Source organism: Denticeps clupeoides, chromosome 4, assembly GCF_900700375.1.
Source record: "Denticeps clupeoides chromosome 4, fDenClu1.1, whole genome shotgun sequence".
Lineage (NCBI taxonomy): Eukaryota > Metazoa > Chordata > Actinopteri > Clupeiformes > Denticipitidae > Denticeps > Denticeps clupeoides.
Genome location: NC_041710.1, coordinates 9,611,798 through 9,639,323, shown reverse-complemented (window position 1 = coordinate 9,639,323; position 27,526 = coordinate 9,611,798). Strand labels below are relative to the sequence as shown.

Here is a 27,526-nt window from a genome sequence, read left to right as displayed (position 1 = left end):
TATGACAGTGTCTGGGTTTTCTTTTCCCTGGCAACCCCAAAACTGCTTTTGTACAATTCACATTTTTATAGGAAACACTATGCTGTGTTTCCTCATCGATGGTAACATGAAAGCACATTGTAAGTCGCTCTGGATAAGGGTGTCTGCTAAATGCCCAAAATTTAAATGTGTATAACATGATTGACACTGTTTACAGTTGTAGGCCTTGTATTGTAGTTCCTTTATCCTAAAAATAAACCATGTAAACAATAACCCATGAAGACATTAAAGTTGTCTGAATGTTAATCAGCTTTTTTCATCCAACCCAGTATACCCAGTGTTTTTTCACAACAGCAAACATTTTACACATTTTCTTTATATTTACATTTACATTTACAGCATTTATCAGACGCCCTTATCCAGAGCGACTTACAATCAGTAGTTAAAAGGACTGTCTCCCTGGAGCAACTTAGGGTTAAGTGTCTTGCTCAGGGACACAGTGGTAGTAAGTGGGATTTGAACGTGGGTCTTCTGGTTCACAGGCGAGAGTCTTACCCACTAGGCTACTACCACCCATATATGTTTCAGGAGAGAAAATAAGTCTCAAAATGTTGTTTATTCAGCACTGACAAAATGTTCAGGTACAGATCTATACTAAACCTACACATTTACACACATATTCCAGGGCTTGCAGATGTAACAAAATACACAGAAAAAATAAATACATAGTTGTGATGCATTTGGCTTGTTGAGGTAAGGGGAGTATTTGAAGGTGTGTTTAATTTTTCCCTTTTTGCATACAGCTTTTATATAATATGTTGGAATTATGAATTTATGAAAAACATGCAGATTATTAAAAAAACAACTTTTCCTGAGGCACTTTTCTGAGATATCAAAGGGAAATACAGAGCATCCCAAAAACAGACATCCCGGGATTTTATTCTGACATACATAAACAAGTAACAAAATCACAATATCTACAGTTTTCAGGCCTACAGAGTCCTTTCAGACAGCATCCATTCAGACGAGAAGGAAAAGGGATCAAAAGAAAAGAATGAGAAGTAAAACAGTACAGGCCACTCAACCAATCAAGCCAAAATAGCTCTCTATAGTAAACACGGCTCAGACAAGCTACCATTTGGCGTTTTGCTTTAAACCAGCAATGATGCTTAAAATCCACATATTGTGAATAAGTTCTTCCAGAAGACGAAGTGAGAGAAGAGAAAGCATCTTGCCCCATATCTCTCAGCTCTTGTCAGTGACAATCTTTGTTTTCTGGAGCTTCATTGGCCTTGGTCTCCTTCTCTACAAAGATGCCTGCCAGTGTTTTAAAACGCGGTCCCCAATCACTGATGCGTTTAAAATCATCCTCCGGGTCCACAACCCATGACTCAATGGAGCTGAGTGACTCAGCCACCGAACCGTCACCCTCATAGGCGAATGTTGCCAGGGAGTCGTAGGGCGGGGCAGTGCCGCTGACGTGGTTCTCTTGCAGGCGCTGGTGGATGAAGGCCCGAATATCCTTGCTGCCATCGGTGGAGAAGGTGCCTTCTGACGCAGAGCTCCCCTCTGGCTTCACGTCCCGCCTGAGCGCTGCCTCCCTCATGGATTTGGGGTTCCGTAGCGTGCCCATGTCGAATGCGTGTGTGTCTTCCTCACCACCGCCCTCGTCGTCGTAGTGGATCACGTTGTCCCGGATATCCTCCTTCGATGACATCAGTGCTTCTTTCTTCTTATGCCTTCGCACACCCATGTACAGCACCACCATCACTGTTTCCAGATCAGAAACACAATTTGACAATGATTACAGTGATTCCAACTATTTAGATTCTATATTATTTTATAAAAAAAATTATATTATTGATCCATTAATGCGTAATAAATAGTAATCAAGATATAATAATTCTTTAAACATGTTAGAAGATTTTGATTATATTTCATTACATGTACATTTAAGGTATTTAGCAGATGCTCTTATACAGAGAAACTTGAAATCAGTAGCGGTCCCACTGGAGGTACTCAGCATTAAGTGTCTTGCTCAGGGACAAAATGGTAGTCAGTGGGGTTTGAACCTCTGACTTTGTGGTCTTCTGGTTTATGTTACTTACTAGTCTACAACCACCTATAAGGAAGTATTCTGCTTCTGCTCGGTTTAAAACCATGTGCCTTTCATGTGTGAGGCAAACATGGTAGTAGGTTAGTGGGCAGTTGCCTATGACATTTAACCCTGAGGGTCTCCAGGGGGACTGTACCTGTAACTAATAAATGTAAGTCGCTCTGGATAAAGGACATTAAATAAATGGCAAAAAATGTAAATGCAAACATAATAAGCACTGCACTACAAAAAAATAAATCTAAGTGAAATGTTACCTTGATCAGCGGAAAACAGATTTGCATATTCTAGTGTTATGAAGTGGCTTTGTACTAAGTATGAAGTGCACTGATTTGGTATTTGCATCCTATGCATCTTAATCTGACATCTAAAAACACATGTTTTGGTTAATATGACCATCTTGTGGCCTGGAGGCAAATGGAACCATCATAAGAGCGGTGCCCTAGCAGTGACCTATCACAATCAGAGCACTGAATCTGTGGAAAAGTAGGGTACAGTGGTGGCGGTAGCCAAGTTATAGATAGTGGTGGTGGGGGGAAAAGCTATTAGTTGATTGCTCCTTTTCTCCCAACCTCCTTTTTCAGAGCGGAACTAAAGGGAATGGCACCCTGAGGCAGGCCGTGAAACAGGGCTGACACTGTCTGTCCCCTCCGTTATGCTGTGGATCGGGCTAAGGAAGATGAGGCCTGGCTTTCTCAACATACTTTCACCCAACCCCCTTCGGAGGCAGACAGACAGTAAACCACCCCTCAAGCTTATACTGGAGTCAGTAACCAATTCGGTCCTCTGCAATTTACTAAAAACAGGCATCCATGGCAGTTGGTGTAATGAAAACCTCCAAGGCTGCTATCAAGTTCCCAGAGGTGTTTAGCACTTGTTGACCCCTTTGCCTTCACTCTGCGGTCCAGCTCACCCCAAACCATCTTGATTGGGTTCAGGTCCGGTGACTGTGGAGGTCAGGCCAGGCCAAGTACGTAACTCCACATGTGTTCATTCATAGTTTTGATACCTCCAGTGAGAATCTACCAATGTAAATGGTCATGAAAATAAACAAAACACACTGAATGAGAAGGTGTGTCCAAACCTTTGGCCTGTGTGTGTGTGTGTATATATATATTTTACTTGCAGCTGAGGCATGCATGTGTGCTGTTGGTGTTCAGTGGCCTACATATGTCTGTGAGAGTACAATTGGCTGCAGAGTTAACCCACCCAACAGTATGATGACACAGAGCAGGATGGCGATCAGGGCGCCAGTGCTGAGACCCACGGGTAGGAACACAGCTTCTGCACTGCAGGACAGCAGCGTGCCATCAGGTTGACAGGCACACACCCGCACCGTCAGCGTGCCGGTGCTGCTTTTTGCTGGATACCCGCCATCCTCTACCAATACCAGCACCAGGTACTGCTTCTGGAGCTGCCGCCGGAACCCTGCACGTCGGGTCACCACGCTTGCAGTGTTGTCTGAGAATAGTAGAATTACTGAATAAATACATGATTAAGAAGGTTCTAAGGGGAGAATTCACAAAGAATGTGCAAAAGATTTAGAACATCACAAACTCTCCTTTGCACCTACATGTGCTAAATTAACACCATAAAGTGCTGTAAATGCTTTGTAAATATATGTATATGTACAAATGTATGTATATGTACAATATGTACAAAACTGTGTACAAAGTGGAGATAAAATACACTGGAACCACAGCAGAATAAGAAGCTGAGGAAGGACATTGGACTTCCCTCTCACACAGATGTATTGCCAATGTTGCACTTAAAGTATGAGACACCCCTATTCATCAATAAAGACAAGCCTTCGACAGAGATTTGATGTGGACGCATGTATTCATGTGCAAGGCACCATGTGAATATGTAGCACCAGTTTTACTACTCCTGTTTTTCCCAACCCTGGTCCTGGAGGAATGTCTGCCAGTTGGTTTTTGTCTTCTCAACCAGCCACACTCATTACTAGGCCATTAAGAAACACATGAGCCTAATTAATGTAGGGCTGGAGTGAAGATGATTTTGCAGACGTTCCTCCAGGACTAGGGTTGGGAAAAACTGTACTAATCTACCATTCTAATCTAGCCATCAATATATCAAATCAGCACAAACAGTGCCAAATTCCCAAATACAGAAAGTATTTGCAGTTTTAACAACCAAAAAAATAATACAATGAAAACAGAAGAAGATATGAAACATGCGGTTAGGCCAGTAACTATTTCCTGCACTGCCCAACATGAAAATTGCATGGTGCACATAGACTGAGCCAAACCCAATTTCCCCTAAGGAAATGCCTCAATATCCAATAGCCTCCTTCAACTCATGGACCATTGCTCTGAGCTGGCTGACTGCAGGCCCACTCCAACGGCTGCGAGAGAACAACGGAGGTGTGAATTTGCAGCACCTAAGTATCCTTACTGAAGATGCCTCTTGAGACCCAATTAACAATCTGCCAGAAAAAAATGCTTCATCTGTTATTTCAATAGTTGCTTCATTTTACATGTAAAGTCTCACAAGAAAATGGCATTTCATGACAGAAGATCTTCAAGAACAGACAGTAAATTTCCAATTTTTGTATAACATTTAAATATGACCTAAACACCTCATGCGTACGATTTGTGTTATCACCCTGTAATATATGAACTATAAAGTAGCAGGGCACAATGAGCAAATAACAACCTAACCCTATTATCGAACTTTCAAAAATGCATTGCTTGCATGTTGGAACCTTGAAAACATGCAGTCCGATCACATTAAACTCTGTATTTCTTATGTTTTCATTTTAAAATTCATATAACAAAGCAAGATACAAACAAAGATATTTAAGTGGAAGTTTTATTTACATAAAACTGGTTTCTGTGATATATAGTTAAAATGTGTTTATGAGACTATAATTAAATTATTATATATTACTTATAAAGTAAGCAACCCTAAATACATGTTAATGAATAAATGAGCTTTAAATGCATAAAAAACTGTAGAATACAATGATCATCTGCAAAGCAGTGAAAATCTGTTAGACACATTTTTTTTGTGGCAAGTGACTGTAAATAAAGCATCTGCTGTAAAAGCATTGGAGAAGCAATTGATCCCGTTTGAAGCAGTAAGCAGAAGCAAAGTGGTTCTGGATAAAGGGATTACAAGATTACGAGAGCAAGTAGAACATCCCAAATGAAGTCAGGAAGATCAAGTGAATTAGGTGGCACCATTGATACCTACCAGCGTCTTGCCACACGAGCGCCTTACTAATTCCAGGCCTGTATTTAATGGAGCGTTAGGGTGGAGTCACCATCTGATGCTTGAAAAGTGTATGAATCTGGGTTTTTAAGTTTAAAGAAACCTTTAAAAAATCTTCCGTTTTCAGCTCCAGTAAACGACTCTGTCTGTGAGCAAAGTAAACGTTCATTTCTCCTGGGCTGTGAATCATTATTTAGTCAGCAGCGTTCATTCTTCCCCTGAGAGATTAGCAGGGAGAAGATGACTCTATAGCTGAGCCTCTGCAGCTGCAAGGCTCAGAGGAAACAGGAATTTAATACTCTGTAAGCGATAAAAAAATAACACAGGGAGCCCGAAGAATGTGTGGGGGCCACAGGGCCACTGACGAGATGTGTCAAGACACGCCTGTTCTCCGCTGAGAGGTCACGTGACCCTGTCGTCGCCTGTTCCGCTCAGGTGGCCAGGGGATTGCATTTGACAAGGTAGGGCTCCATTAGAGCACACCTTCAGCCTGTGTGTGCGCCAGCCGGGCCCTGAGAGCTGCTGTCCGGAGGAATCAGAGCCGTTGATGCTGATGAGCTCAGAGCAGCCTGAACACAGCCGCAGGAACTGACAGGCAGGCCTGAGCATCTGCACAATCCTGGGTGTGGCCAAAGAGTGTTTGATTATTCCAGAGAACCACACCACCCTAAAATGGTGATCGGTGGAGAGCATGCACAATCTGAAGAGTAGTGTGAACTTAGATGTAGAACTCACGCTTTACACAATTTATCAGCCCTGTTTGTCAGTTGGGTCTCCAAAACAATACTGTTAGAAAAAGATATGCAAAGTATTTGAAAAATGTAACCGTTACAGCTACATGGGCTGACTAAATAGGTTGAAAGTATTGTACAAATTCATAAATTGATTGATTTGGTTATTATTATTATTTCATTTTAATGTTGCTGAATGTCAGTCCATGTAGCCAAAGTGTCACAAAGCCAAGGAACTTGAGGACCCAGGCACGGGTGCTTAAACACAAAAACAGTTTAGTGTAATTCTGGAGAAACATATAGGAATCTACGGTGGAAAAAGCAGTGAGGAAACAAGGAAAGGAAGGTCACTCATGGGGGAGAACACACGCACACTCACACTGCGCGAACTTGCGCCCACACTCTCCCACCTACACACAGAGTCCCACAGACTCTGTCATGACATGTGGGCCAGGTCCGCCCTGCTGCCACGCCAGCCCACAGACCGCACACGCGATGGATCATTACACGAACGCTGTGAAGCAACTGTTACACCACCGAACCCCATAACTCATTGATTGAACGTTATGCAAAACAACTTGCACACCTTTTACCGGCAGCCTACTGAGACACAGCGGACCAGTGAGGGATTGAGAGACACCTATGGCCAGAACCAAATAGCCTTGTGTGTATGCTAACATGGCCCTAAAGAAGTTGTTGCAGCACTAATCTTATTAATGCAAGTTTATTACCATGAAAACCATGATGGGACAACAATGCCTATGACACATATAATGTTTATATTAAGTAACTCTGCTCTAAACCTCTCCTCACTGGTTGCTTTCACGGAGGGCTCTCTGTTTATGCAGTGTTGCTTTCATTCTTTCTCTGGAGGGGAGACGTGAGTTCAAAAGAATAAGATCCTACAGCAGGGTTTTTCAGCTCTGGATCATGAATCCAAATCCAGGCCTCATTCCAGATCTCCAAGGTAGCTACGTATTGTAGATACTATGGTGATAAAATAAAAGTGGAAAATCAGCAGAATCCCTGACTTTTAAAGCCATGAGTGGAACCCTGATCTACAGATTTATCAGTACACGCATCAGTACAAACAGAGGACCACCAAGTGAGTGCATTCATGAGTCTGACATACTTCCATAGTCTCTGATGGTAAAGTTTCTCTGACTGACATCTCTGAGGGTCTTGAAGTAGAACCTCTGGCCCATTGCTGGGTGGTCTCTATCCAGAGCACTGACCACCTGGATCACCTGTGAATTAAAGGAATTAGACATCAGAAGATGGACAAAATCCTTAATTCCTGTGATGCACTCAGTTTCAAAGACATAAAGAAGAATTATTTGACAAATAATGCCGTCCTTCATAATGCTGACACTCCAGAGACGAGGAACAATAAGCCCCATGCAGCCAACAAGCTCATAGTTGTGCAATAAACCTGGCTGGATTTCAAGTATCTGTGTAAAAACAAATTTCTTTTATTCTTCTTTCTAGCAGGTAATACAAAGCTGCCGTGGCAGGAGACCCTCATATCCTGGACAGCAGCTGTACCAGCTGTAGTCCAAGGGCACAGTCTGCGCCAAATTCCGCAGTCTGCAGTATGGCGGACAGTTCCAGGGATGCATCGCCACCCCTGCCAGCTTACAATCACACACCTGCAGGGGGCCTGGCTGTTCTCCGGCTCGGACTGGGCACAGCCCCCGTGAACAAAGGAATGGCCTGACTGACCGGACTGAGGAAAATGGCTGATTAGACTTAAAAAAAAAAGAGACTCTTCCACTTGTCTCTGGCACTGTCGGCACCCAGCAAAGCCTCTTCGCCAGACAAAGCTGGACAAATCCTGGCTGTGTTCACAGAGAAATAGGTCAAAAGTGAAGTTTGTGCGAGAATGTGGAGGTTTGAAATTCATAAACTTCTCATTTTGTTCCTGAAATCCTGATGCCCATTGGTACCAACTGGCCAAATTAAGTTATTTGAATACTTCCAATTGTTAACAAAGTTGTCAAATTGGGCATGGTGGCCTAGCAAGTCAGGAAGCGGACTCGTGGGTTGCAGGTTCAAATTCCGAACAGCCAAGGTGCCACTGAGGTCCCCTTGAGCAAGGTTCTGTCCCCACACACTGCTCCACAGGTGCCTTTCATGGTTGCCCACTGCTCACTAAGGGAGATGGGTCAAATTGAAACATTTGTGCAACCTGTACCGTGCCATGAATCACAATGACAAAAATAATGACTTTCACATTCACTTTTGAGATCTTGATTGGATGACATAAAGTGATTTTGATTCTATTATAAATGTCTGTTCCTACCGTACAATGTGACTGGCTTAGAGACATTCTATGGTCATTCTGTTGCCTAGCAACAATATGAAAACATTCTTTCAGTACAGGATGTTTATTAGTCAATACAGCCAGTCGCATACATGAACAGTGGTATAATAACAAAAACCTTCTATAATAACAATAAAAAAACGTACTTGCATCACTGATATTCTAATATGACACTTTAACTGCAGCACATGATTGCCATTAGACAACAGTTTAACGTGAGCTGAAGTACTTCACTGAATAAATACCTTGTGTCTTCCTATTTGTAAATGGGTTTGTGATATCATGCATTGGAGTGTATGCATGTGACTGTCAGTGTATGTTCTGTGTACAATTTTTCACCGTATGTGTATGTAAATGAGCCATAGTGGTTAGGATGCACTAGATTTATTATATACTCTTTCTCTAAATGTGTTTTGTGTCTTTTATTGTATCATTCTCAGTGACTTAAGTGACATCTATTTTGGTTATCAGTGCCATGTGACAATCTGTACATGTGTTTGACACGTATAAGGGAATTATCGAGCCGTATTATATTGAGCCGTGAATTTTATTGATTATCTGGTTAATTGCCTGTGTGACAGGTAAGTGTGTTATTGTTTTTGCTGTCATGGAACCTGTCTCTCTATTTTCTTGTCATCTAATTATTTGTTTATTTAATTGATGAGACAACATTTCTTTGCTTTCCTCCTTCAGTAACCTGGTTGTGTCCTCTTGGACACATGAAATAGGAAGTGAGGGTCAGCATGTTGTCTATTTAAATTTATTTACTGACAATACATATTAGAAATGTTGTATTTGTGTGTGCATGTTCGTATAATGTTATATATTGCATATGGGTGCACGAAGGAAGAATGTGCTTTGTGTGCAGCTCGGCAATGTTGTAATTTGAATTAATGTAATGTTATAATTGCACTCACTTGGACATGTCATTGGAAGTAAGAAGTCTAAAAAGGATGGGTGCATTAAATTTGGTAGGAGACTTTTTTTGTAGTTTTTTCGCTTCACATTTCTATTCTTCAGAAAAATAACTGATTAATTACTACCAGTCATGTGTAGGAATGCGTATATGCTTACACACACACACACACACACACTTACCTGGCCTACTTTTGCATTTTCACAAACAAAGGTCTCATGTGGAACGACAAGTTCCGGCGGGAACTCGTTGACATCCAGCACATTGATTGTGACCGTAACCTTACTGAACAAGAGCGGATTGCCTGAAAAAAATGTAATGAATAAATTAATAAATAAATAAAAGACTGTCCATCTTTTTGAAACACCTACAAAAACAAAGAGATGTATTCCTTTTGAAAAGTGACTACACAGAAACCACCTAAATGATAAAACAGTGACACTAGCTGTCTGCATATGAAAATACATTGTAAAAATGTTGATTGTGGTGATTTAATATAGAGCCGAAATAATGTTTTTAATGAGTAATTGGTTATGGTCATATATCACAATATTATAGTAAACAGAATAACGGTTAGTAATGTTTATTATTATGCCAATCTGCTTAAAAGTGCTGTCCACATAGGTCTGTTAGTGTCCATTAGGTGGCAGTGTAGTATTGCAGTAAAAAAAGCAGACCCCTGCTCTACTTTTGCACTTCCATGCTCTGATGCTAATGCCGCTACAAATCTGGTCTGAATCAAGTGACCATCATTCTGTTACTTACTAACTTTCCTTGCCACAATGGTGATGTTGTGCTGCGCTGTGGTCTCTCGGTCCAAAAATTCGACCACAGTTAGAATGCCGTCCTTAGGGTCAATTTCAAAGAAGTGCTCAGTGTCTTTGTTCCAGTCAATTGTATACCTTAAATATAGAAATATTAAATTAAAACGACTATATTGTGGCAAATGCAATTTGATCATCAAAAGGCAGAAAGTCCAAGTAGAATGCATAAAAAGTGAGACTAATCTGTATTCTATTCCTGGGGGCACTGTGGTTCATTAAAGTCACATACTGATGGCGCATCCCTGATGAACAATGGCAAATGTTCTGCTGTTAAATATTAACCATGACATATCAACACCGCATAGTTGCCTTTTAGGTGAACAACCCACACATGATGTTCTCCAATGCAAAATTAATCGTGAAAGAATTATTTCTACAGGGACTCTTTCCTGCACTGCCATGACAAACACTTTCAGCATCAACGCTCTAACACCTCCAGCAGCGCTTACCTGGAGAAAAAGGCAGAAACGTGCCAAATAAGTAAAGCAGACAGACAGGAAATTGTGGCAGTAGCTTGTCAGTGAGGATTTTGTCAGCATATGACTGTACTACCCTTTTCGGCGATGTTAAAAATAGTGTTTCGGTGTGCCGTGTTTACTCTTAAAATACGTTTTCTTTAAAATCAGTGGATCAAAAAATATTTTTTTATAGGTAGGTTTATGTGCATGTGGCTCAGTTTGTGTTTTAATGTCTGTGTACTGGGATTCAGTATCCTGTGTGTATTCACCTGACAGCACTCTTGCTTGTGTCCAGGTCCTGCGCTCTCACAGCTCCAATAACGACGCCCAGAGGCGTGTCCTCGTAAGCCTCCATGCTGTATGAGGACTTACTAAAAACAGGCGGCTCATCCACGTCCAAAACGTTGACCTTCACCATTGCCACATCCTTAAAAGGGCCCAGGTGGAGGAAATTCTGATCCAGCTGCAAGTTACAAGCCTCCACTCTGAAGCTGTAGGACTTTCTGGTCTCGTAATCAAGCCCCTAAAAGAGAAATGATACAGAGAATGAGTGAGAGGCATCATAATGGTCACAAGGACATCTGCATTTTATGTAGAACAAGGCTCCATCCTTTAGTGGAGTCACAGAAGAAAACATCCATTGCTCTCTACTAACTCATCATCTGCTGACCCATATGTGTAATGACATCAGTTAGTCCTCAATTTCGTCCTTCTGTCTCCACCATAACCCACAATTCACACAGTGAATGCCAATTAGAGTAGAATGCGAGGCAATTATTGAGTGTCAAAGCTTCGGACACAACAGCCAAACAAATCAATAGCAATACAGCACTGGAGTGGAGTGAGGCAAAAAAGGCCTCAATTAACTTCAGTCTCACTCAGGCGAGGTGAGAGACTGCAAGTTCAGGACCACTAAGAGCAGGAGTCAGATGCCCAGTGTGAGTCAGGGGCCACCACAACAGGTCGAGTTCAAAAAAAGCATGTCATTTACTGGAGGGGTGCACTCACCTGGACACACACCATTCACTCACACAACTCACACAAACCTATATTTAGGACAACATTTTGGGATGGCGTGAAGTGTGGAAATTGATCAAGGACCCAAAACATTTACAAAAATTGAGTACCCTATTATTGTTGTATAAGAACACAATATTTAATGATTTTTATTGAAACATTTTTTAAATGGGAGATGTCTGATTATTAATAACTATAAAGCATGTTCCAAATTATTTTAGTTTTCAACCATAAATAATACATTTTTGAACAATCCACCTAGAGTGCAGATTTTTTGGATGAAGGGAGGTTATCGGAGAACCCAAAATAAGAGAACATGCAAATTATCCATGCATAAAACCTGGAATTGCATCCAATTGCAGTCCAGCATTGTGACCCCTTTGAAAAACTGGAAAGATTAAATTTTTCAAATGCAGAAAATAACACATATAGTGAGAAGTGAGCACACATGAAGGGCAAAATTAATCTGTGCACAGTTTACATCACTGCATAAGAGCCTTTTATAAGCAATCAGAAAACCGGAAATCAAATTGGACTCAGTTCTGCTTATCTCCACTTCAGCACCATTAGCTCCACGCCACATTTGCAGCAAAGGAGCTCGGCACCTTTGATATGGAAATGCATACCCACACTGCATCAAGATCGATTCTTCCCGAAAGGAGTGCAGTTTGCACCTTGTGAGCTGTTGAGTCTGATAGTTGTTAAAGTGAGTCAGAGAGTATGTCTCATTTGGCTATTGATCTGAGTCTTTAGTCAGAGATGTTCTTTATTGCTAAACAAAAAGGGGAAAAACAGTGGTGGTGGATGGTTTGCTCTGTTCTTGTCTGCAGTGCATTGTTCATGCAAGGGATAGACTGCATTCAATTGGGCCAAATGCAGCCAAGGTCAAAAGCAGCTCAGTTTAATTAGGTGCATAGTGTAATTATGCAGTATATCCACCTCAGCATTTTTTTTTTATTCGATCCGTATGACAACTGGCTCAAAGGTAACTCAGTACAGCATTTAATGCACTCTGTAACTGGTCTTTTGATTGAACTATGTCTTATTTCATGTTAGCAAAATTTTTGTAGCCATTAAAGTCTATTCATTTTCAAAACCTGTAGAGGTCAAGGTTGCTGGAGTCTGGAGCCTCTCCAGGTGCATTGATGCAGGAACACTTCCTGGACAGGGTGTCAGACCAAGGAACGGTGAACACCCCCCAACATGAAACACAGAGGTAGCAACCAAGACCAGGATTCATAAAAGAAGCCTGCTGGCTTTACTTTAAAGCTTTGACAAAATACCAAGGCAAAAGAACAAGACAGGTATTAGACACCATTTGAGTAGAATTAATTCATCATAGTTGTAATGTCAGTCAGCTGGATCAAAATTATTCATAAATGAATATTTATTTACACAGCGCTTTTTACAATGCACATTGTCACAAAGCGCCTCACAGTGTTCAAGGGAACAGTAGAAAGGAAAAAAGAAGGGAACATGAGAGGAACCATGGCTCAGCAAGGTGAATCCATTCTCTTCTGGTCTGCATTGTATGATCCTGGGATGTTCAATGAGATGAAAGTCTGATTAGTGTCAGTGTAGTAATATCCATGAAACACTGAGCTGTGTGATTGTTATTGCCTCATCTTTGCTTATTGGCCCTTCAACAGATCAAGAAGTAAAATATGTCCTCTTTTTCATTTTTTAATTTTTACTGATTTAAATGCACAGTAAACAGTAAATTGATAAAAAAAAAAGAAAAAAAAATACTTGCATGTATCTAAGTGACAGCCATAAAACGATCTATTTGAACCCTTTAAATACTATAAAGCTTTCCCACATTTCCTTGTGGGAGCAATATTTTCAGTGCACTATTCACGAGAATCACCAAATGACCAAATCTTTATCAAATCATTGAGGTTGGAGTTTATTAAGTATTTTACATCAATCCACAACTTGCTAATTTGCTTATTTAATTTGAACTTGTGGACTGAATGTTTACTGTGGTTGTTCTTAAGATATTCACCAGAGATCTTCTGCTTTGGGATCTGAACTGGCAACCTTCCGTTTATGGGGTTGCTTTCTTACACTCGCTGCCCGTAATAACAAGTGTTGGGTTTATTCAGAAGAAAGGTAATTGTTTATGCCTAATAAAAGTCCCACACCATCAAAAATGTAACAAAATTGACAGAAGGACTATTTGTTCACTGTCGAGTAATAAACCAATTTAAAAAAAATTAAAGGGAATAACACAATGTAAATTAATCACTGTCAAATCAAACTGTGCATTTACGATGCAACACTGACTGACAACCAATTTCACATGCTGCTGTGCAAATGGAATAGACAACATGAGGAAATTATAGGCAATTAGCAAGACATCCCCAATAAAGGCGTGGTTCTGCAGGTGGTGACCATAGACCACTTCTCAGTTTCAATGCTTTCTGGCTGATGTTTTGGTCACTATTGAATGTTGACGGAGAACACCAAGATTCATCGCTGGCGCCCTGTGCCCTTCACAAATGAAAGCAGGTTCATACTGAGCATGTGACAGAGTCTGGAGATGCCATAGAAAACGCTCTGCAACTTGCAACATCCTCCAGCATGACCGGTTTGGCAGTGGTGTCATTAATGGTGTGGGGGGCATTTCTTTGGTGGGGCCACACAGCCCTCCATGAGCTTGCCAGAGGTAGCCTGACTGCCATTAGGTACCAAGATGAGACCATCGAACCCCTTGTAAGACCATACTGGTGCGGTTGGCCCAGGGATCCTCCTAATGTTAGACCTCATGTGGCTTTAGTGCGTCAGCAGTTCCTGCAAGATGAAGGTATTGTTGCTATGGACTGCCAGTTCCCCAGACCTGAATTAAATTGAGCACTTCTGGGACATCATGTCTCCAATGGCCTGTTGCACCACAGACTGCCCAGGAGTTGGCGGATACTTTAGTCCAGGTCTGGGAGGAGGTCCTTCAGGAGACCATCTGCCACCTCATCAGGAGCATGTCCAGGCATTGTATGGAGGTCGTACAGGAACGTGGAGGCCACAAACACTACTGAGCCTCATTTTGACTTTTTTGCTATTGATTTGACTTTGAACGAGGTTCTAAATAAAGACCTCTATGGGTTGATAAATCTGATTTCCTCAGTAATTGCATTGTCAGCACATTCAACTAGGTAAAGAACAAAATATTTGATTAATATTAATTCAGGTCTAGGATGTCTTATTTGGTTTCCTTTATTTTTTGAGCAGTGTATAATAGAAAAGACAAAAACGCACACCAAAAGACACAATTGAAATGATTTTTTTTCCAAGTTCATTCATTCACTATATTTGTGCCATGAACGTTGGTCAATAAATCACAAGGTAATCACAGTAGTTCTTTCTTCAAGAAAGAAGAGGGTTTTATGCTTAGTGGTTGTCACGATTGGGTGCACCTGGAGACCCACCTGGCACCAATGTGCTTGACTGCAAGGCTCCAGCCATGGACAGGTGTGAGGAATTAGGTGGACATGGCTGTGTCCAGGTCCCCCCTGGAGACACTTAACCCTAAGTGTCTTGCTCAGGGACACAATGGTAGTAAGCGATTTGAACCTGGGTCTTCTGTTACCCACAAGGCTACTACCCATAGCGTGTTACCCACAAGGCTACTACCACCCTGTTTCATTCTCCTGTTTCATTCTGCAATGAAATGACAGTGAATGTGGTGAAAACAATATTATCATGATTCCACTTTTCAGCCTCTACATACGTCTAATTCCCTGTCCTGTATATTGCAGTTTAATTAGCTTGTAATATTTGGTCACATCTGGCAAACTGCAGGCTTTGGCTGTATATTTGCTTTATGGTCAGTAGGCTTAAGTCTTTAAATAGATAATTAGATGCAATGGCAGCAGGCTATTTGGAAGGGTTATGAAGGCTGAACAAAGTGAAGCTCTTGGACATTGCCAAATGCTTTTGGCCAAAATGTAAATCTATTTTTTACAGACACAGAACATGGCATCAAGAGAAAGAAGACAAAAAACAGTCAGAAAATGTGTGGTTCTTCCCTAAACCTAGTGTATTACTATGGAGAAAATAAGATTGTTATTTTTCATGATTATGTAAGAATGGACATCGCAGGAGCCTGTTTTTGCATTGCATAACAGATGTCTGCAGGGGGAAGTGTGACATTCCTGTGTCGATGGTTGAGGGTGAAGATTCGACACCCCGGTTTTTACATGTCTTTTGTCCGACGTCAACGTGCGAAGTATCAGCCGTCAGGACCGCCCACCCTCTTTGTCTTCACCAAATGGGAGGCACCGGGGGCGTGACATCAGAAACAACAGGTTCTGATTGGTCAGTGACAACTTCCTGTAGGCCAGTGACAACTTCCTGTAGGCCAGTGACAACTTCCTGTAGGCCAGGGGTATAAAAGCCTGCGCACATGTGGAAAATGGGACTCTGAGCTATCTTGCTCAGGGGGGTTTTTCCATCGGAAACCGGAAGGTTTCTGAGTCTTTCTCTCCTCCTCTTTTTCTCTTCTCCCTCTTTACTCTTTCTTCTCATGTTTACTTTCTCTGTAACCTTGGTACCTTTTTACATTCAATATTCACATGTAACTACAATAATTATCTACCGGTGTTAATAAATTAGAAACTGTTCATTTTTAACCTCTATTGTGCCATGCCTCTTTCTGCCAGGTAACATCAAATTGGAGTGGTTGAATACAGTGCTTTGTGTGTAGGGAGAAAGAGTTTTTTCTACACACTCTATTCTCTTCTCCACGCCACATGGTCTTCATGTGGCGTGTTTTACAATTAATTAGTTTTTTTTATTATTAAAAATGAACATTAAAAATGTACTTGAACTTTAGTTTGAGGTTTTGTGATAATTGGTATTGTTACTTGGAATTTTGTCATTATTCATGATTGAATGCCCAAATGAACCTTGGACACTGCTTTGATTATGTGGCGTGTTGAGAATGTCCATACATTCTCCACACTCTAAATTTAATGATACTTTGATACCTGCTGATGCACTCACACACACACACACAGAACACATACCTAACATACCTATAGTACATGGCATGAAATACAGCATATTCAACAGAGTACAGGTGACAGAGCAGGCGTCAGTCGCTCCATGGCTTACTATGGTTCCTCAAACAAACCTTAGCACCCTTGATTCTGCCACTTTGAACTTCACTCAGGTAAAAATAGAGTTACACAGAACCTCACAGCATAACCAGCGGAATCACCTGAAGAGGCCCCAGCATGGATCTGGAATCATTGGCCTGTTTGCAGACCTCGGCAGTCCAGTCAAACCACCAGTGGTCTTGTTACTGGTGACAGGAGAACAGTGGCTTCGCTTCACCTGCTGAAAGGCCCTGTTCAGTCCCAATCCCACAGCCACTTCTCCCTGAGCCTTTGCCGTTTACCAGCCCTGTGAACTGATACCCTGCTGGCAGCCCAGCAGCCATGGAGATGACTTGAGGACAGGCAAAGAGGCATGTTGCTCGATGGAGACACGCGAACCCAGAACCAGTGAGGGAATTTCAATACAAAGCCATGATTGATGATGATTCCAGTGATTAAGCCCAGCAGTCATCTTCCCACTGCCCGCAAAGATTTTAGCTTGTGTCCGTAAATAAAGATAAAAGGGGCTTAAAGATTGATTCACTTCTGGCATGATTATATTAATATTATCTTGATATGTTTGCCATCACTGGATGCATGCTCACCTTGTGCAGGATTTGTCTCACCCCTTTTTGTCCTACAAACACAGCTTCTTGACCAATGCAAAAATTAAAATATGTGTGAAATCTATTCCTCTTCGTTATGCAGCACGGATAAGTGGTCTGTGGTATCAGTTCCAGTTAGGGCCCTCTGGAAGTGACAAGAGGAGCTCATCAGCCTCCTAAATTGGAGTGGAGCCTGACTCCTCCTTTCCCGCCAGTGCCAGCTGCAATCTCATCTTATACCCAGCTGCCCAGCCGCGCAAGAGGAAGCTGCTTTTTATTTGCCCATGAAGAAAAAAAAATATGAATCAACATCTCAATGGTGCCCATTCACTGTGGTAATAGGGAATTAAGGATTCAGAGGCTTGCCGGCTTCCCCTTCATGCTCTGTAAACCCCAGCCTTGCACTGTACACCCATAGGTGGCACTGTCCACTTTTTCATTGAAAATTCTGCGGCAGTTCTCCTTCATAGCTGATCAACTGCAGCAAAGATGTTCATCCGTATCAGCACTCCTTGCAAGGGAGAGCCAATCTGGACAGGCAGTGAAATGACTTAAAAAAACTTATGTGACTTGCTAATGATGTTCCTATACATTATGAATTAAACTAGATAGAAAGTTGGATTTAAAATTCCCTGACGAGGGGTGTTTTACCATTTCAGCAAGAAACTCCAACCTTTGACTGGCAGTAAATCTGAAGCCGATTTTACTCCCCCCCCACATCAAACCTTGAATGAGACAGAGTAATATGCTGTGGCCTGATGAAAGCTGCTTGTTGATAGAGAACACAAAGAATAATGTTTCTTTCTCTTTCTTTTTTTTTTTTTTTTTTTTTTTGTGCTGTGAAAAGACTTTTATTCGGATGGGCACCAGCCCACCTTTCATCCCCTTGTCCACAAACAGCTGATAATCCTGAGAGCACATTACTCACCTAAATTCACTGACCGAGGGAAGGAAAAAAAAAACATTTGAGCTGTTCAGTCAAATGGTCTATCTCAGCAATTTACCTTACACTCCCTGCCCGGCACCGTGGGTGGTTAAGATGCGCCACACTGTATCCCTTCACTGGGGAGAAAGTGGAGGGAGGGATGTCATTGAAAAGAGAAAGAGAGAGGCGGAGAAGAGGGCTATTGACTTTGACCCTGTTCTGTGCCCCATGGTGAGGATCCCTCATATCCATTTGAGTTGCGTTTGTGGGTCACCAGTCAGGGCACATCCATTTTTACTTTGTCAGGGCTTCTTTGGCCAACCTGTGGCCCTTGAATGTGGCTTGGCTAATGAAAAAAGATACAGTGGAGGACAAAGTGGCAGCACTCGATTTAAAAGCTTGTGTATGGGATTTATATGAAATTAATTGGCTGCATTTTTCCCAGCACTTTAGATAGATCCAAACAAGATTTCACTCATTTCGAACATTTGGTTTCATCCCTGCCATTTTCGTCATTTCATCATGCCTTGCTTTTCAGTAATGGCCACTAAAGTGAAACAAATGCACTGAAATTATGAGATAGTTAAAAAAAAAAAAGTAATGTGTTATGGTTTGTAGATCAATCATAGGTGTTAAATCAGCAGTAGTTTTCTATAGAAAGTTCACACACTCTTTTTCCAACACACACCATGCAGCCACATGCAGTGCAACATCACATTTCCTTTATTACCCACCATTCTCTACAATCCTAAAACCCCTGATCCACAAGGTGTACTTCTAAAACCACTTGTAGGTGTTAAGTGAATTAATATTATATATGTGGTGAATGAATGATATAGGATTCATCAACCATTCAGTTATGCATGTGTGACTGTCATCTGGAAGGCACCACTTTAGAACAGAAATGTTTCAAGATGACCTCAAGAGGACAAGTAGTGCCCCAAACGATTCCAGCCATATGCCCCACTATTGATATTTGCTATTAATTGAAGCTTTTTCTTTCAACCATATGTATGATCTTTTTATGTAGCATTTTTAAGCTATTTCATTCATCAGTCAGTCATACAAAAGAACATTTCCACAAAAGCTTTATAATATTTGGGAATGTCTTAATTATAGGAATTAAAGGTGGTCCCAGAATCCAGCATTAGTTCCCTGCCTTTGCTGCGTTCCTGCATGTCCCTAAATCCTTGTAAGGTGTTCAGGTCTGTGGGGCCCATTTCAGAAATATATAACATTTTCATTGATTTTACAATGTATTCCTCCCTCCACTGGACTCACAGAAGTATAAACACCGCACAAGGGTTAAGTCAAGGCAGATGTCTTTGAGCAACAGTTGCCCCTTCCCTCAATGAGTTGCTGCCTGCTGAGCTTTAACAGACGGATTGGTGGGGGAAAGGAATCTCTCATCATTGTGTGCTGCAGACTCACTGTGTTGATGAAAAAACATATAAGGGAATAGTGGAATAGTGTCCACACTATCCCTGGGGACGAGAGCACTCCACCCTCATCTACAAAGCTTTTACCGGGGCTTTTTAGCATGGCTAAGCACTTATCGTGAGATACCAGTCTCTGTGCGTGGCCATGTCGCCAGGGATTTCTACTCGTCACATCACATCAAGAGGTATGTGTCCAGACGGCGATGGCCGCACTCATTTATTCATGTTCCCTAAATCAAAAACGATTGGCCACTTTCTAGAAAAAATGCCAAACTAAGCATTAAAAAATAAGATGCCTGAAAGTGACTTAAGAAGGTCACCCTGCTCTCTGTTACATATTGAGCCCCTGTGCCTCATTCAGATTCCCGCATGGCAAATCATCGGTGGTGAATACGGTTCATCTCCCCAGGGGCACGTGAATAAGCTGCACTAAGGAATTTAACAAATCCCAAAAATTCATCAGGAAAACGCGAGGGGAAGCTTTAAAGCAGGAAGGTGGCAGTGGGCGGTGAGGCATTATTCATTGCGGGTAGTGCCAACTTAGCTCACCGTCACAAGAGATGCCTTGCACAAGGGTAAACCGAGGCGCTCTGGAGAGAGGCGCACCATGGATTAATGCTTTTTTGCATACATCTACATGGCTGTGTGAGCACATATGCAATTGGGACGGCAGTTGCTCACCCTCTTCAGGCTGTTCCTGCAGTCTAAGCTCACCTTCATCCCCAGCACGAGAAGCTGATTGATATGGAAATATGAGGCTGAAGTCTAACGCTGGGTTGCCTGGGTTTGGTAGAAAAGTACCTGCCATCTTGAAAGGCTGACGACCTGGTCTTACCTTTTTAAGAATTACGACGCCGTCTTGGCTCTCTTCATCTGTGATTATGTCAAAGGTGGTGCTGCCATCCCCGGGGACTATGCTGTACTTCACCTCAGCGTTCTTCCCTGCATCCAGGTCATGAGCTTTAATGGCGCCAACTGCTGCTCCCACAGGTGAAGACTCTGGGACTCTGAGGTGAAATATGCCTGTCAAGAGGATGAAAGCACAGAAGAGAAGCTGTCCACATTTTAGAAACACTAAAATATGACACTTAACACCAAACATTGATTTAGTACCATGTTTTCGTGATCTATTGTATAGACGAAAGCAGAAAAATCACGCACACACACACACACACACACACACACACTCTCAATCCATTCTTGGATCAGGAAACCCCAAGTCTAGGACAATTCTGGTCAAAGCCCAATAAATTACAAAGACAATAAACTAACAAAACAGACTTCACATTTATCAGTAATTTAATTATTTAGTGAGTTATATATATATTTGTAATGATTAGGAAAAATAGCATGAAATGAAACAGTACATAAATACAACGATGTGCAACAATAGTAGAGTTTTAATTGAGCGCACTTTTTGAAAACCTGGGCGGATTGTCATTGACGTCACTGAGGGTGATGTTGATGGTGGTGGTCCCGGCCAGACCTCCTAGCTGCCCGCCCATATCCTTGGCTTGAATGAGTGCCTGGTAGACCTCCTTGACCTCGCGGTCCATGTTTGGCAAAGCGGTCCTGATGACACCTTCATATGGAAAAAAAAACGAGAAGGTTAAAGTGGAGGCTGATTGAGAGAGACAGATGAAAAATGACAAGTAGTAGATGCGAAAAGCAACACTAAGATGGGTCAATTAATCTTAACGGCAGCAGAAATGGGGATCTTTTTAGTGGCTCATTCATTAATCAATCAATAGCACCCCTGTGTCATTGAAGAAAGAACTTTGACATTCCCGCGAAAGGATAATCAGTCTTATTAGCATCATCCCCACAGGGAAAATGTTTTTGATCAGGAGATGGCTGACATGACGCATGGTTACAAGATGCCAGTGGCAAAAGAGAAGGGGAGGAGGGAGCGAAGACGTGAACCTGGATGTTGTGCTAAACACGTTCCAAATGCACATTATCTTCCATGCAGCTACCTCGCTGCAGATGTGTCACCGTCACAGATGTGTACCTGTTTTAGAGTCCACTGAGAAGTATGGCTGCCCATGGATGATGCTGTACACAATCCTGGCACTGTTTCCATAGGTGGGGTCATCTGCATCACTTGCTGTGACTTGTGTCACGTACGTTCCTGGGTAGGAAAAAAAAAACTGCAGGCTTTTCTCCACCAAATCATTTCTAGGGGAGACATGTTTGGAGGATAACAGAATAACAGATTGCTTTTGATAATGGCATAATCCGCGGTTGCTGAATAACACTCTAATCTAAGACTGGATTAGAGATTTAAATTTAAGGCCTCTCTTCTAAATTAACCGGGATTTAGGCAGCGCAATGGCATCCAGCTGAGAGGCAGGGCCAGTGACTCTATGTTGCCGCAGCTTTGATGCCCTGCAGATAAACGCACCCTACATATATTTCACCCAAAAGGATTTGCAGGGTTTATTAACTTTTTCTTGGTGCACACTGCAGTCTACCACATTACTTTGTCATTAATTGGTGAGTTCACTTTTCATCGCTTTTTCAAAGTCAGCTCATACTAATGACAGTTTAAGTCACTGAAGGATGACAAATGGTTAAATGCTGGTTTCATTTTCATGGCAGTTCTGTTCAGTCACGTCTAACATTGAGTATTGTACAGGGGTGGGCTTTGATAGTGATGCTGAGCTCACGGGAGAATTATGTTCCTTCAACCAAAGCACTGACACACCAGGCTACTAGCTGGAAAAAAACAGTCCTCAGCTAGCTGAGCAAAGATTGCTGAGAGTCTCCTGAGCACCATGAACATGGGGGCTTGAAGATATAGCCAGCCCATTATATTGAAAACCTTTGCACTGGCTTATTATTTTTCACTGCCAGTTGACAGACTTATGTCTACTATGAATAATCTTATCAGCAAAAAAGTAAATAAAACAAAAGAATTACTGAAAAAATGTAATGTCTTCCTTTTAAGACACTCTGCATATAGATTGAAGGCTGCTACCAAGACAGCAATTAGTTTTTGTTTCATTGCAAATTAGTAAATTGTGATTTTGAACATCATTGTGCAATATATTTGTCTCAACATGAACACCATTTTATTTTAGAGTATCAGAGTAACACTTTATAACCGATCATAAAATAAAAACAGTAGCAGGATTCATTAATGGCCCCTTCAGCAGCAAGAGCTGACAACCAGGCAGCAGTTCCCTGGCTGTATGAATTTCTTGTTAGATAAGCCCAGTGTAATGGATTCCACAGACTTACCAACTGGTGACATTTCTGGCACAGTGGCTTTATATGGACCCTCTAGAAACTTGGGCTCATTGTCATTGATGTCCTGGACCTTAATGACAAATTCAGATTCTGGCTCCAGGGGCCTGCCTGTTCGCATGTCCACCGCCTGAGCACGGAGGGTGTAATAAGACTTTGCCTCCCTGTCCAGGCTCCTTAAGGCATGGATGTCCCCTGTCGTTGGCTCTATGGTAAAAATGGAGCCTGCCCCTTCTCCCGAGAGGGTGTACTTCACCATGCTGTCTCCTCTATCCAGGTCAGTGTGGAGCTTAAAAACAAAGTGCAATGACCATATATTATTCACTTGTCATATTAGAGTCAATATTATCAACCATCGAAATGCAATAAACTTGTTACATTCAGTCAAACTCAAACTTTTTTCTACCTTAATGAGACACAGTTCTAATTTTATTGTGGAGGTTTGAACAAACCCTAAAACACTGAATTACATTTTTTTTTAATTCAGGATGTTAGCCTAAACACTCAGATTGAATAGTCAAACACATGTTGGTAAATTCATTTGACTTCACTCATTTGCAAAAACACATTTGGGGTGAAACTACATTGTAAGCAACAAATGGCTGGTTGGACAGAACAAAAAAGAATTCTGCCATGAGAAACCATTAACATATTCTTGAAATGTGTTGCTTTCCACACAGAATTAACCTGAATTTGCTAAGTTCTCTGGAAATCTTATTTTTATCTTGTGACTGTATACACATGTGACATTTGTTGTTGATGAATCAGTTTACACTGGAATCAGATATTAAGTACATTTGAACTATTGGTGTGTATGGGGCAGAGGTGGCCTAGTGGTTAAGGAATCAGAAGGTTGCCGGTTTGAATCCCGATCCGCCAAGGTGCCACTGAGAAAAGTACAGTCCCCACACACTGCTCCCCGGGCGACTGTCATGGCTGCCCACTGCTCACTAAGGTTGATGGGTTAAATGCAGAGGACAAATTTCACTGTGTGCTGTGCTGTGTATCACAAGTGACAATCACTTCACTTTAATGTATTTGTGTGGGTACAGAAACTATTCAGACCCCCTTTAAATTTTCCACTCTTTGTAATATTGCAGCCATTTACGTTTTACATTAACAAAGAAAAACTGAACTATCAAATGGTCCTAAGTATTCAGACCCTTTGCTCAGTATGTAGTAGAAACACCCTTTTGATCTAATACTACCATATGTCTTTTTGGAAAAGATGCAACAAGTTTTTTTCCCTGGGGAACCTCTGCGATTCCTCCTTGCAGACCCTATCTCTCAAGTTCTGGCAGGTTGGACAATAAACATTGGTGGACAGCCATTTTTAGGTCTCTACAGAGATGCTCGATTTGGTTTAAATCAGGGGTCTGGCTGGGCCATTCAAGAACAGTCACAATCCTTTGTTATTTTAGCTGTGTGCTTAGGGTCATTGTCTTGTTGGAAGGTAATCCTTCGGTCCAGTCTGAGTTCCTGATCACTCTGGAGAAGGTTTTCATCCAGGATATCCCTATACTTGGCCACATTCATCTTTCCCTTGATTGCAACCAGTCGTCCTGTCCCTGCAGCTTCAAATCACCCCCACAGCATGCTTCACTTTTGAGACTGTATTGGACAGGTGATGAGCAGTGCCTGGTTTTCTCCACACCTACCGCTTAGAATTAAGGCCAAAAAGTCTGTCTTTTGGCCACTCAGGCAACTGACTGGTGGAGGGCTGCAGTGATCATTGACTTTCTTCAAATATCTTCAGATGGCATCTCTGGAACTCAGCGACAGTGATCTTTGGGTTCTTCTCCCCCGATAGCTCAGTTTGGCTGGACAACCATGGTTCCATTTAAGGATTAGGAAGGCAATTTTTTGTAAATTTGGTCAGATCTGTGCCTTGCCACAATTCTGTCTCTGACCTCTTCATGAAGTTCCTTTGATCTCATGATTCTCATTTGCTCTGACCTGCATTGTGAGCTGTAAGGTCTTATATAGACAGGGGTGTGGCTTTCCTAATCAAGCCCAATCAGTATAATCAAACACAGCTGGATGAAGGTGTAGAACCATCTCAAGGAACGATCAAAAGAAATGGACAGAACCAGTAATATGAGTGTCACAGCAGAGTGTCTGAATACTTAGAACCATGTGATATTTCAGTAATTGACAGCACTGACTGTCCACATGCTCTCAAACACCAACTTATCTGCTGTTTCAGTGGGTGAACTAATAAACAGTCCCAAAGTCTTAACTAGCTCTAGAAATGTCCAGCCAATTATTTTTTTTCTCTCCTCCATGTAGCCCAGCTCATTAGAATTTGTGACTAATTCACCTGTTGGATTTTGGCCCTCAGAGCCTTAATCTAATTTAAGATATTGCACAAGGGTGACATTTGTGACTGGTTAAACAAACATCAGTTTGAATCTCTTCAGCCCGCATTCCTGAGGCGCTACCACTACAGAACTGCAGAGCTTCTGCCTGACGGAGGGAACAGGGAGGAACCTTGTGATTTGTGATCTCCTTTGAGCTCTTCTGACAAAGGTTAGGAGCAAAATGACTTAAGCACAAGCAACTGATTTCACGGTGGACTAATCCTGTGATGGAAAAGTTCAGGTATAATCCTGAGCTTTATTACTTTCGCTGAAAAAAATCCTGCCCTAAGCGATTCTTATTGAGGCAACAAAAGTACAGTGACAATGAACTGGCTCAAAAGGTTCTAAAGCAAATGTGCACACCAACGGTGGAAACTAATCCTTTCTCTCTTCATTTTAATAATAGATGTTTTTCCAATTTATGATATCACAACCATACTTGGTAACAGGTCTATGTACATGCACAGTTTAGTTGTTATGGATATAGCTCGACTTGGCCATTTAATACGACTGTTCTTGTCAACATTTAATGACTTGTCTGATTTATTGATTTATTGATGAATATACTTTGCCAGCTGAACAATTTAATTGCAGACCAAAACTATACAAATACTTTTTATTTAGGAATAAATTTGGTACCATGAGGGGTGCACATTATGCATTGCAGTTACAGTGCTATGTAAAGGCAGATGCTTTAATACAATTTTATTCAGACTAACACTTACATGTATTATTATGAAAATAATTTTTTTTTGCTTTTATATAGATCTTAGTGGTCCCCTAATATTGTATCTGAAGTTCAGCCTTGGTGCAGAATTATATTTTCCCAGGATGTACCATATCGGTACACACACGATGCACACAACAAAATGTTTCCTTTGCTTTTAATCTATCACCCTTAGTGAGCAGTGGGCAGCCATGACAGGCGCCCAGGGAGCAGTTTGTCGGCATGCTTTGCTCAGTGGCACCTTGGCAACTCGGGATTTGAGCCGACAATCTTCTAATTATGGGTCCACTACCTAACCCGCTAGGCCACTACTGCTCCAACTAACTTGCATAGAAAAAAAAAATTACTTGCATATCCACAATCAGATTAATTCATTTTCTAGCCAATCACAAAGCTGCAGGTAAGTTAACAACCAATCCCAATGCTGAAGATGACAAAGGTGCCACCGCACAACATTATGGCAAGATGGCGTAATATCGATGGCAAGTAGTCAGTAGCCTGTGACCTGTGTTTTAAATAAATGCAACTGATTACAACAGAACTCACGACTCATTCTGACTACTCACCATTTAAATGTTGTAAATGTTGTCTGATGTTACTCCTCCATATGCGATATCTGAATCTGCTCTTACTGACTGTACACGTTAGTACACATTCTAGATTAATCTACATTAATATACATTAATCTAGATTAAAATGGCTCATTTGAATTCTGCCGAAGGCATTCAGAATATGTGTGCTACCCAAATAATGAAATAAAAGTAAATCTTTGAGAACGGGTTTCTCAAGCCAGGTGGCGGATCAGACCATGGGCTCATCTCCTGTCTCCAAAATGCATCACAAACTGCTTGAGAAAGCTGTTCTACTATGATAATTGGTGATGAAAATAAATTATGTTCAATACGATGTACTTGTGTTTACCAACTGTTTATTCAGTTAAATAGCTGCATCTATGTTACCACGTCACGTTTGATGTGGTAATTTCACAGTTCGAAGACTCGTTCTCGCCCCCTACAGTGCAATTCGGCTAGGTATACATCCGCGCTACTTTACTTTACTTTATTTAGCAGACGCTTTTATCCAAAGCGACTTACAAGAGGAAGACACCAGCAATTCTCGTTCGATTTCTATAGAATATTGAATTTACAAACTAAGAGCCCTGATAAGGCTCAACTTTTCAGCGAAGAGCATGCTCAGAGATGGTTAGATGCTAGACGAAGAAAAGTTATAATGTATTTTGTATTGTTTGTGCAATGTGTACGCATATGCGTGTGTAAGTGTTAGATTTGTCTGTAATACTTTTTGAACAAGAGGGTTTTCACCTGCTTCTTAAAAGTGGTGATAGTCTCGGCTAGTCATGTGGAGGAGGGCAGGTTGTTCCACCAGCCAGGGACAACAACGGAGAACAGAGTTGATTGGAATCGGAGACCCCGTGAAGAAGGAATTTTTAGTCTCATTTCCTTTGCTGATCTGAGAGAGCGTGCAGGAGTGTAGCTAGCTAGTAAAATATCAAGGTGAAAGTCATCATAG

The 27,526-nt window shown here is 41.5% G+C and overlaps 1 protein-coding gene across 3 annotated transcripts in view; it reads right to left on the bottom strand.

Annotated features, from left to right (window-relative positions):
- Positions 1-668: 668 nt before the first annotated feature.
- The window catches only part of cdh12a (cadherin 12a), a 47,752-nt gene continuing 20,894 nt past the window's right edge, over positions 669-27,526 (bottom strand). The window contains exons 3-12 of one of the 3 annotated variants that reach the window (XM_028977105.1): positions 22,904-23,198; positions 21,672-21,791; positions 21,075-21,242; positions 20,496-20,683; positions 10,848-11,101; positions 10,062-10,198; positions 9,479-9,600; positions 7,190-7,304; positions 3,302-3,571; positions 669-1,749 (exon numbers count right to left, since the gene is read on the bottom strand). In XM_028977105.1, coding sequence (XP_028832938.1) covers positions 1,235-1,749; positions 3,302-3,571; positions 7,190-7,304; positions 9,479-9,600; positions 10,062-10,198; positions 10,848-11,101; positions 20,496-20,683; positions 21,075-21,242; positions 21,672-21,791; positions 22,904-23,198 — 2,184 coding nt within the window. In that variant the 3' untranslated portion in view covers positions 669-1,234. The remainder of the gene's footprint in view (positions 1,750-3,301; positions 3,572-7,189; positions 7,305-9,478; positions 9,601-10,061; positions 10,199-10,847; positions 11,102-20,495; positions 20,684-21,074; positions 21,243-21,671; positions 21,792-22,903; positions 23,199-27,526) is intronic. The other 2 variants (XM_028977106.1, XM_028977107.1) reach the window with 2 other exon arrangements.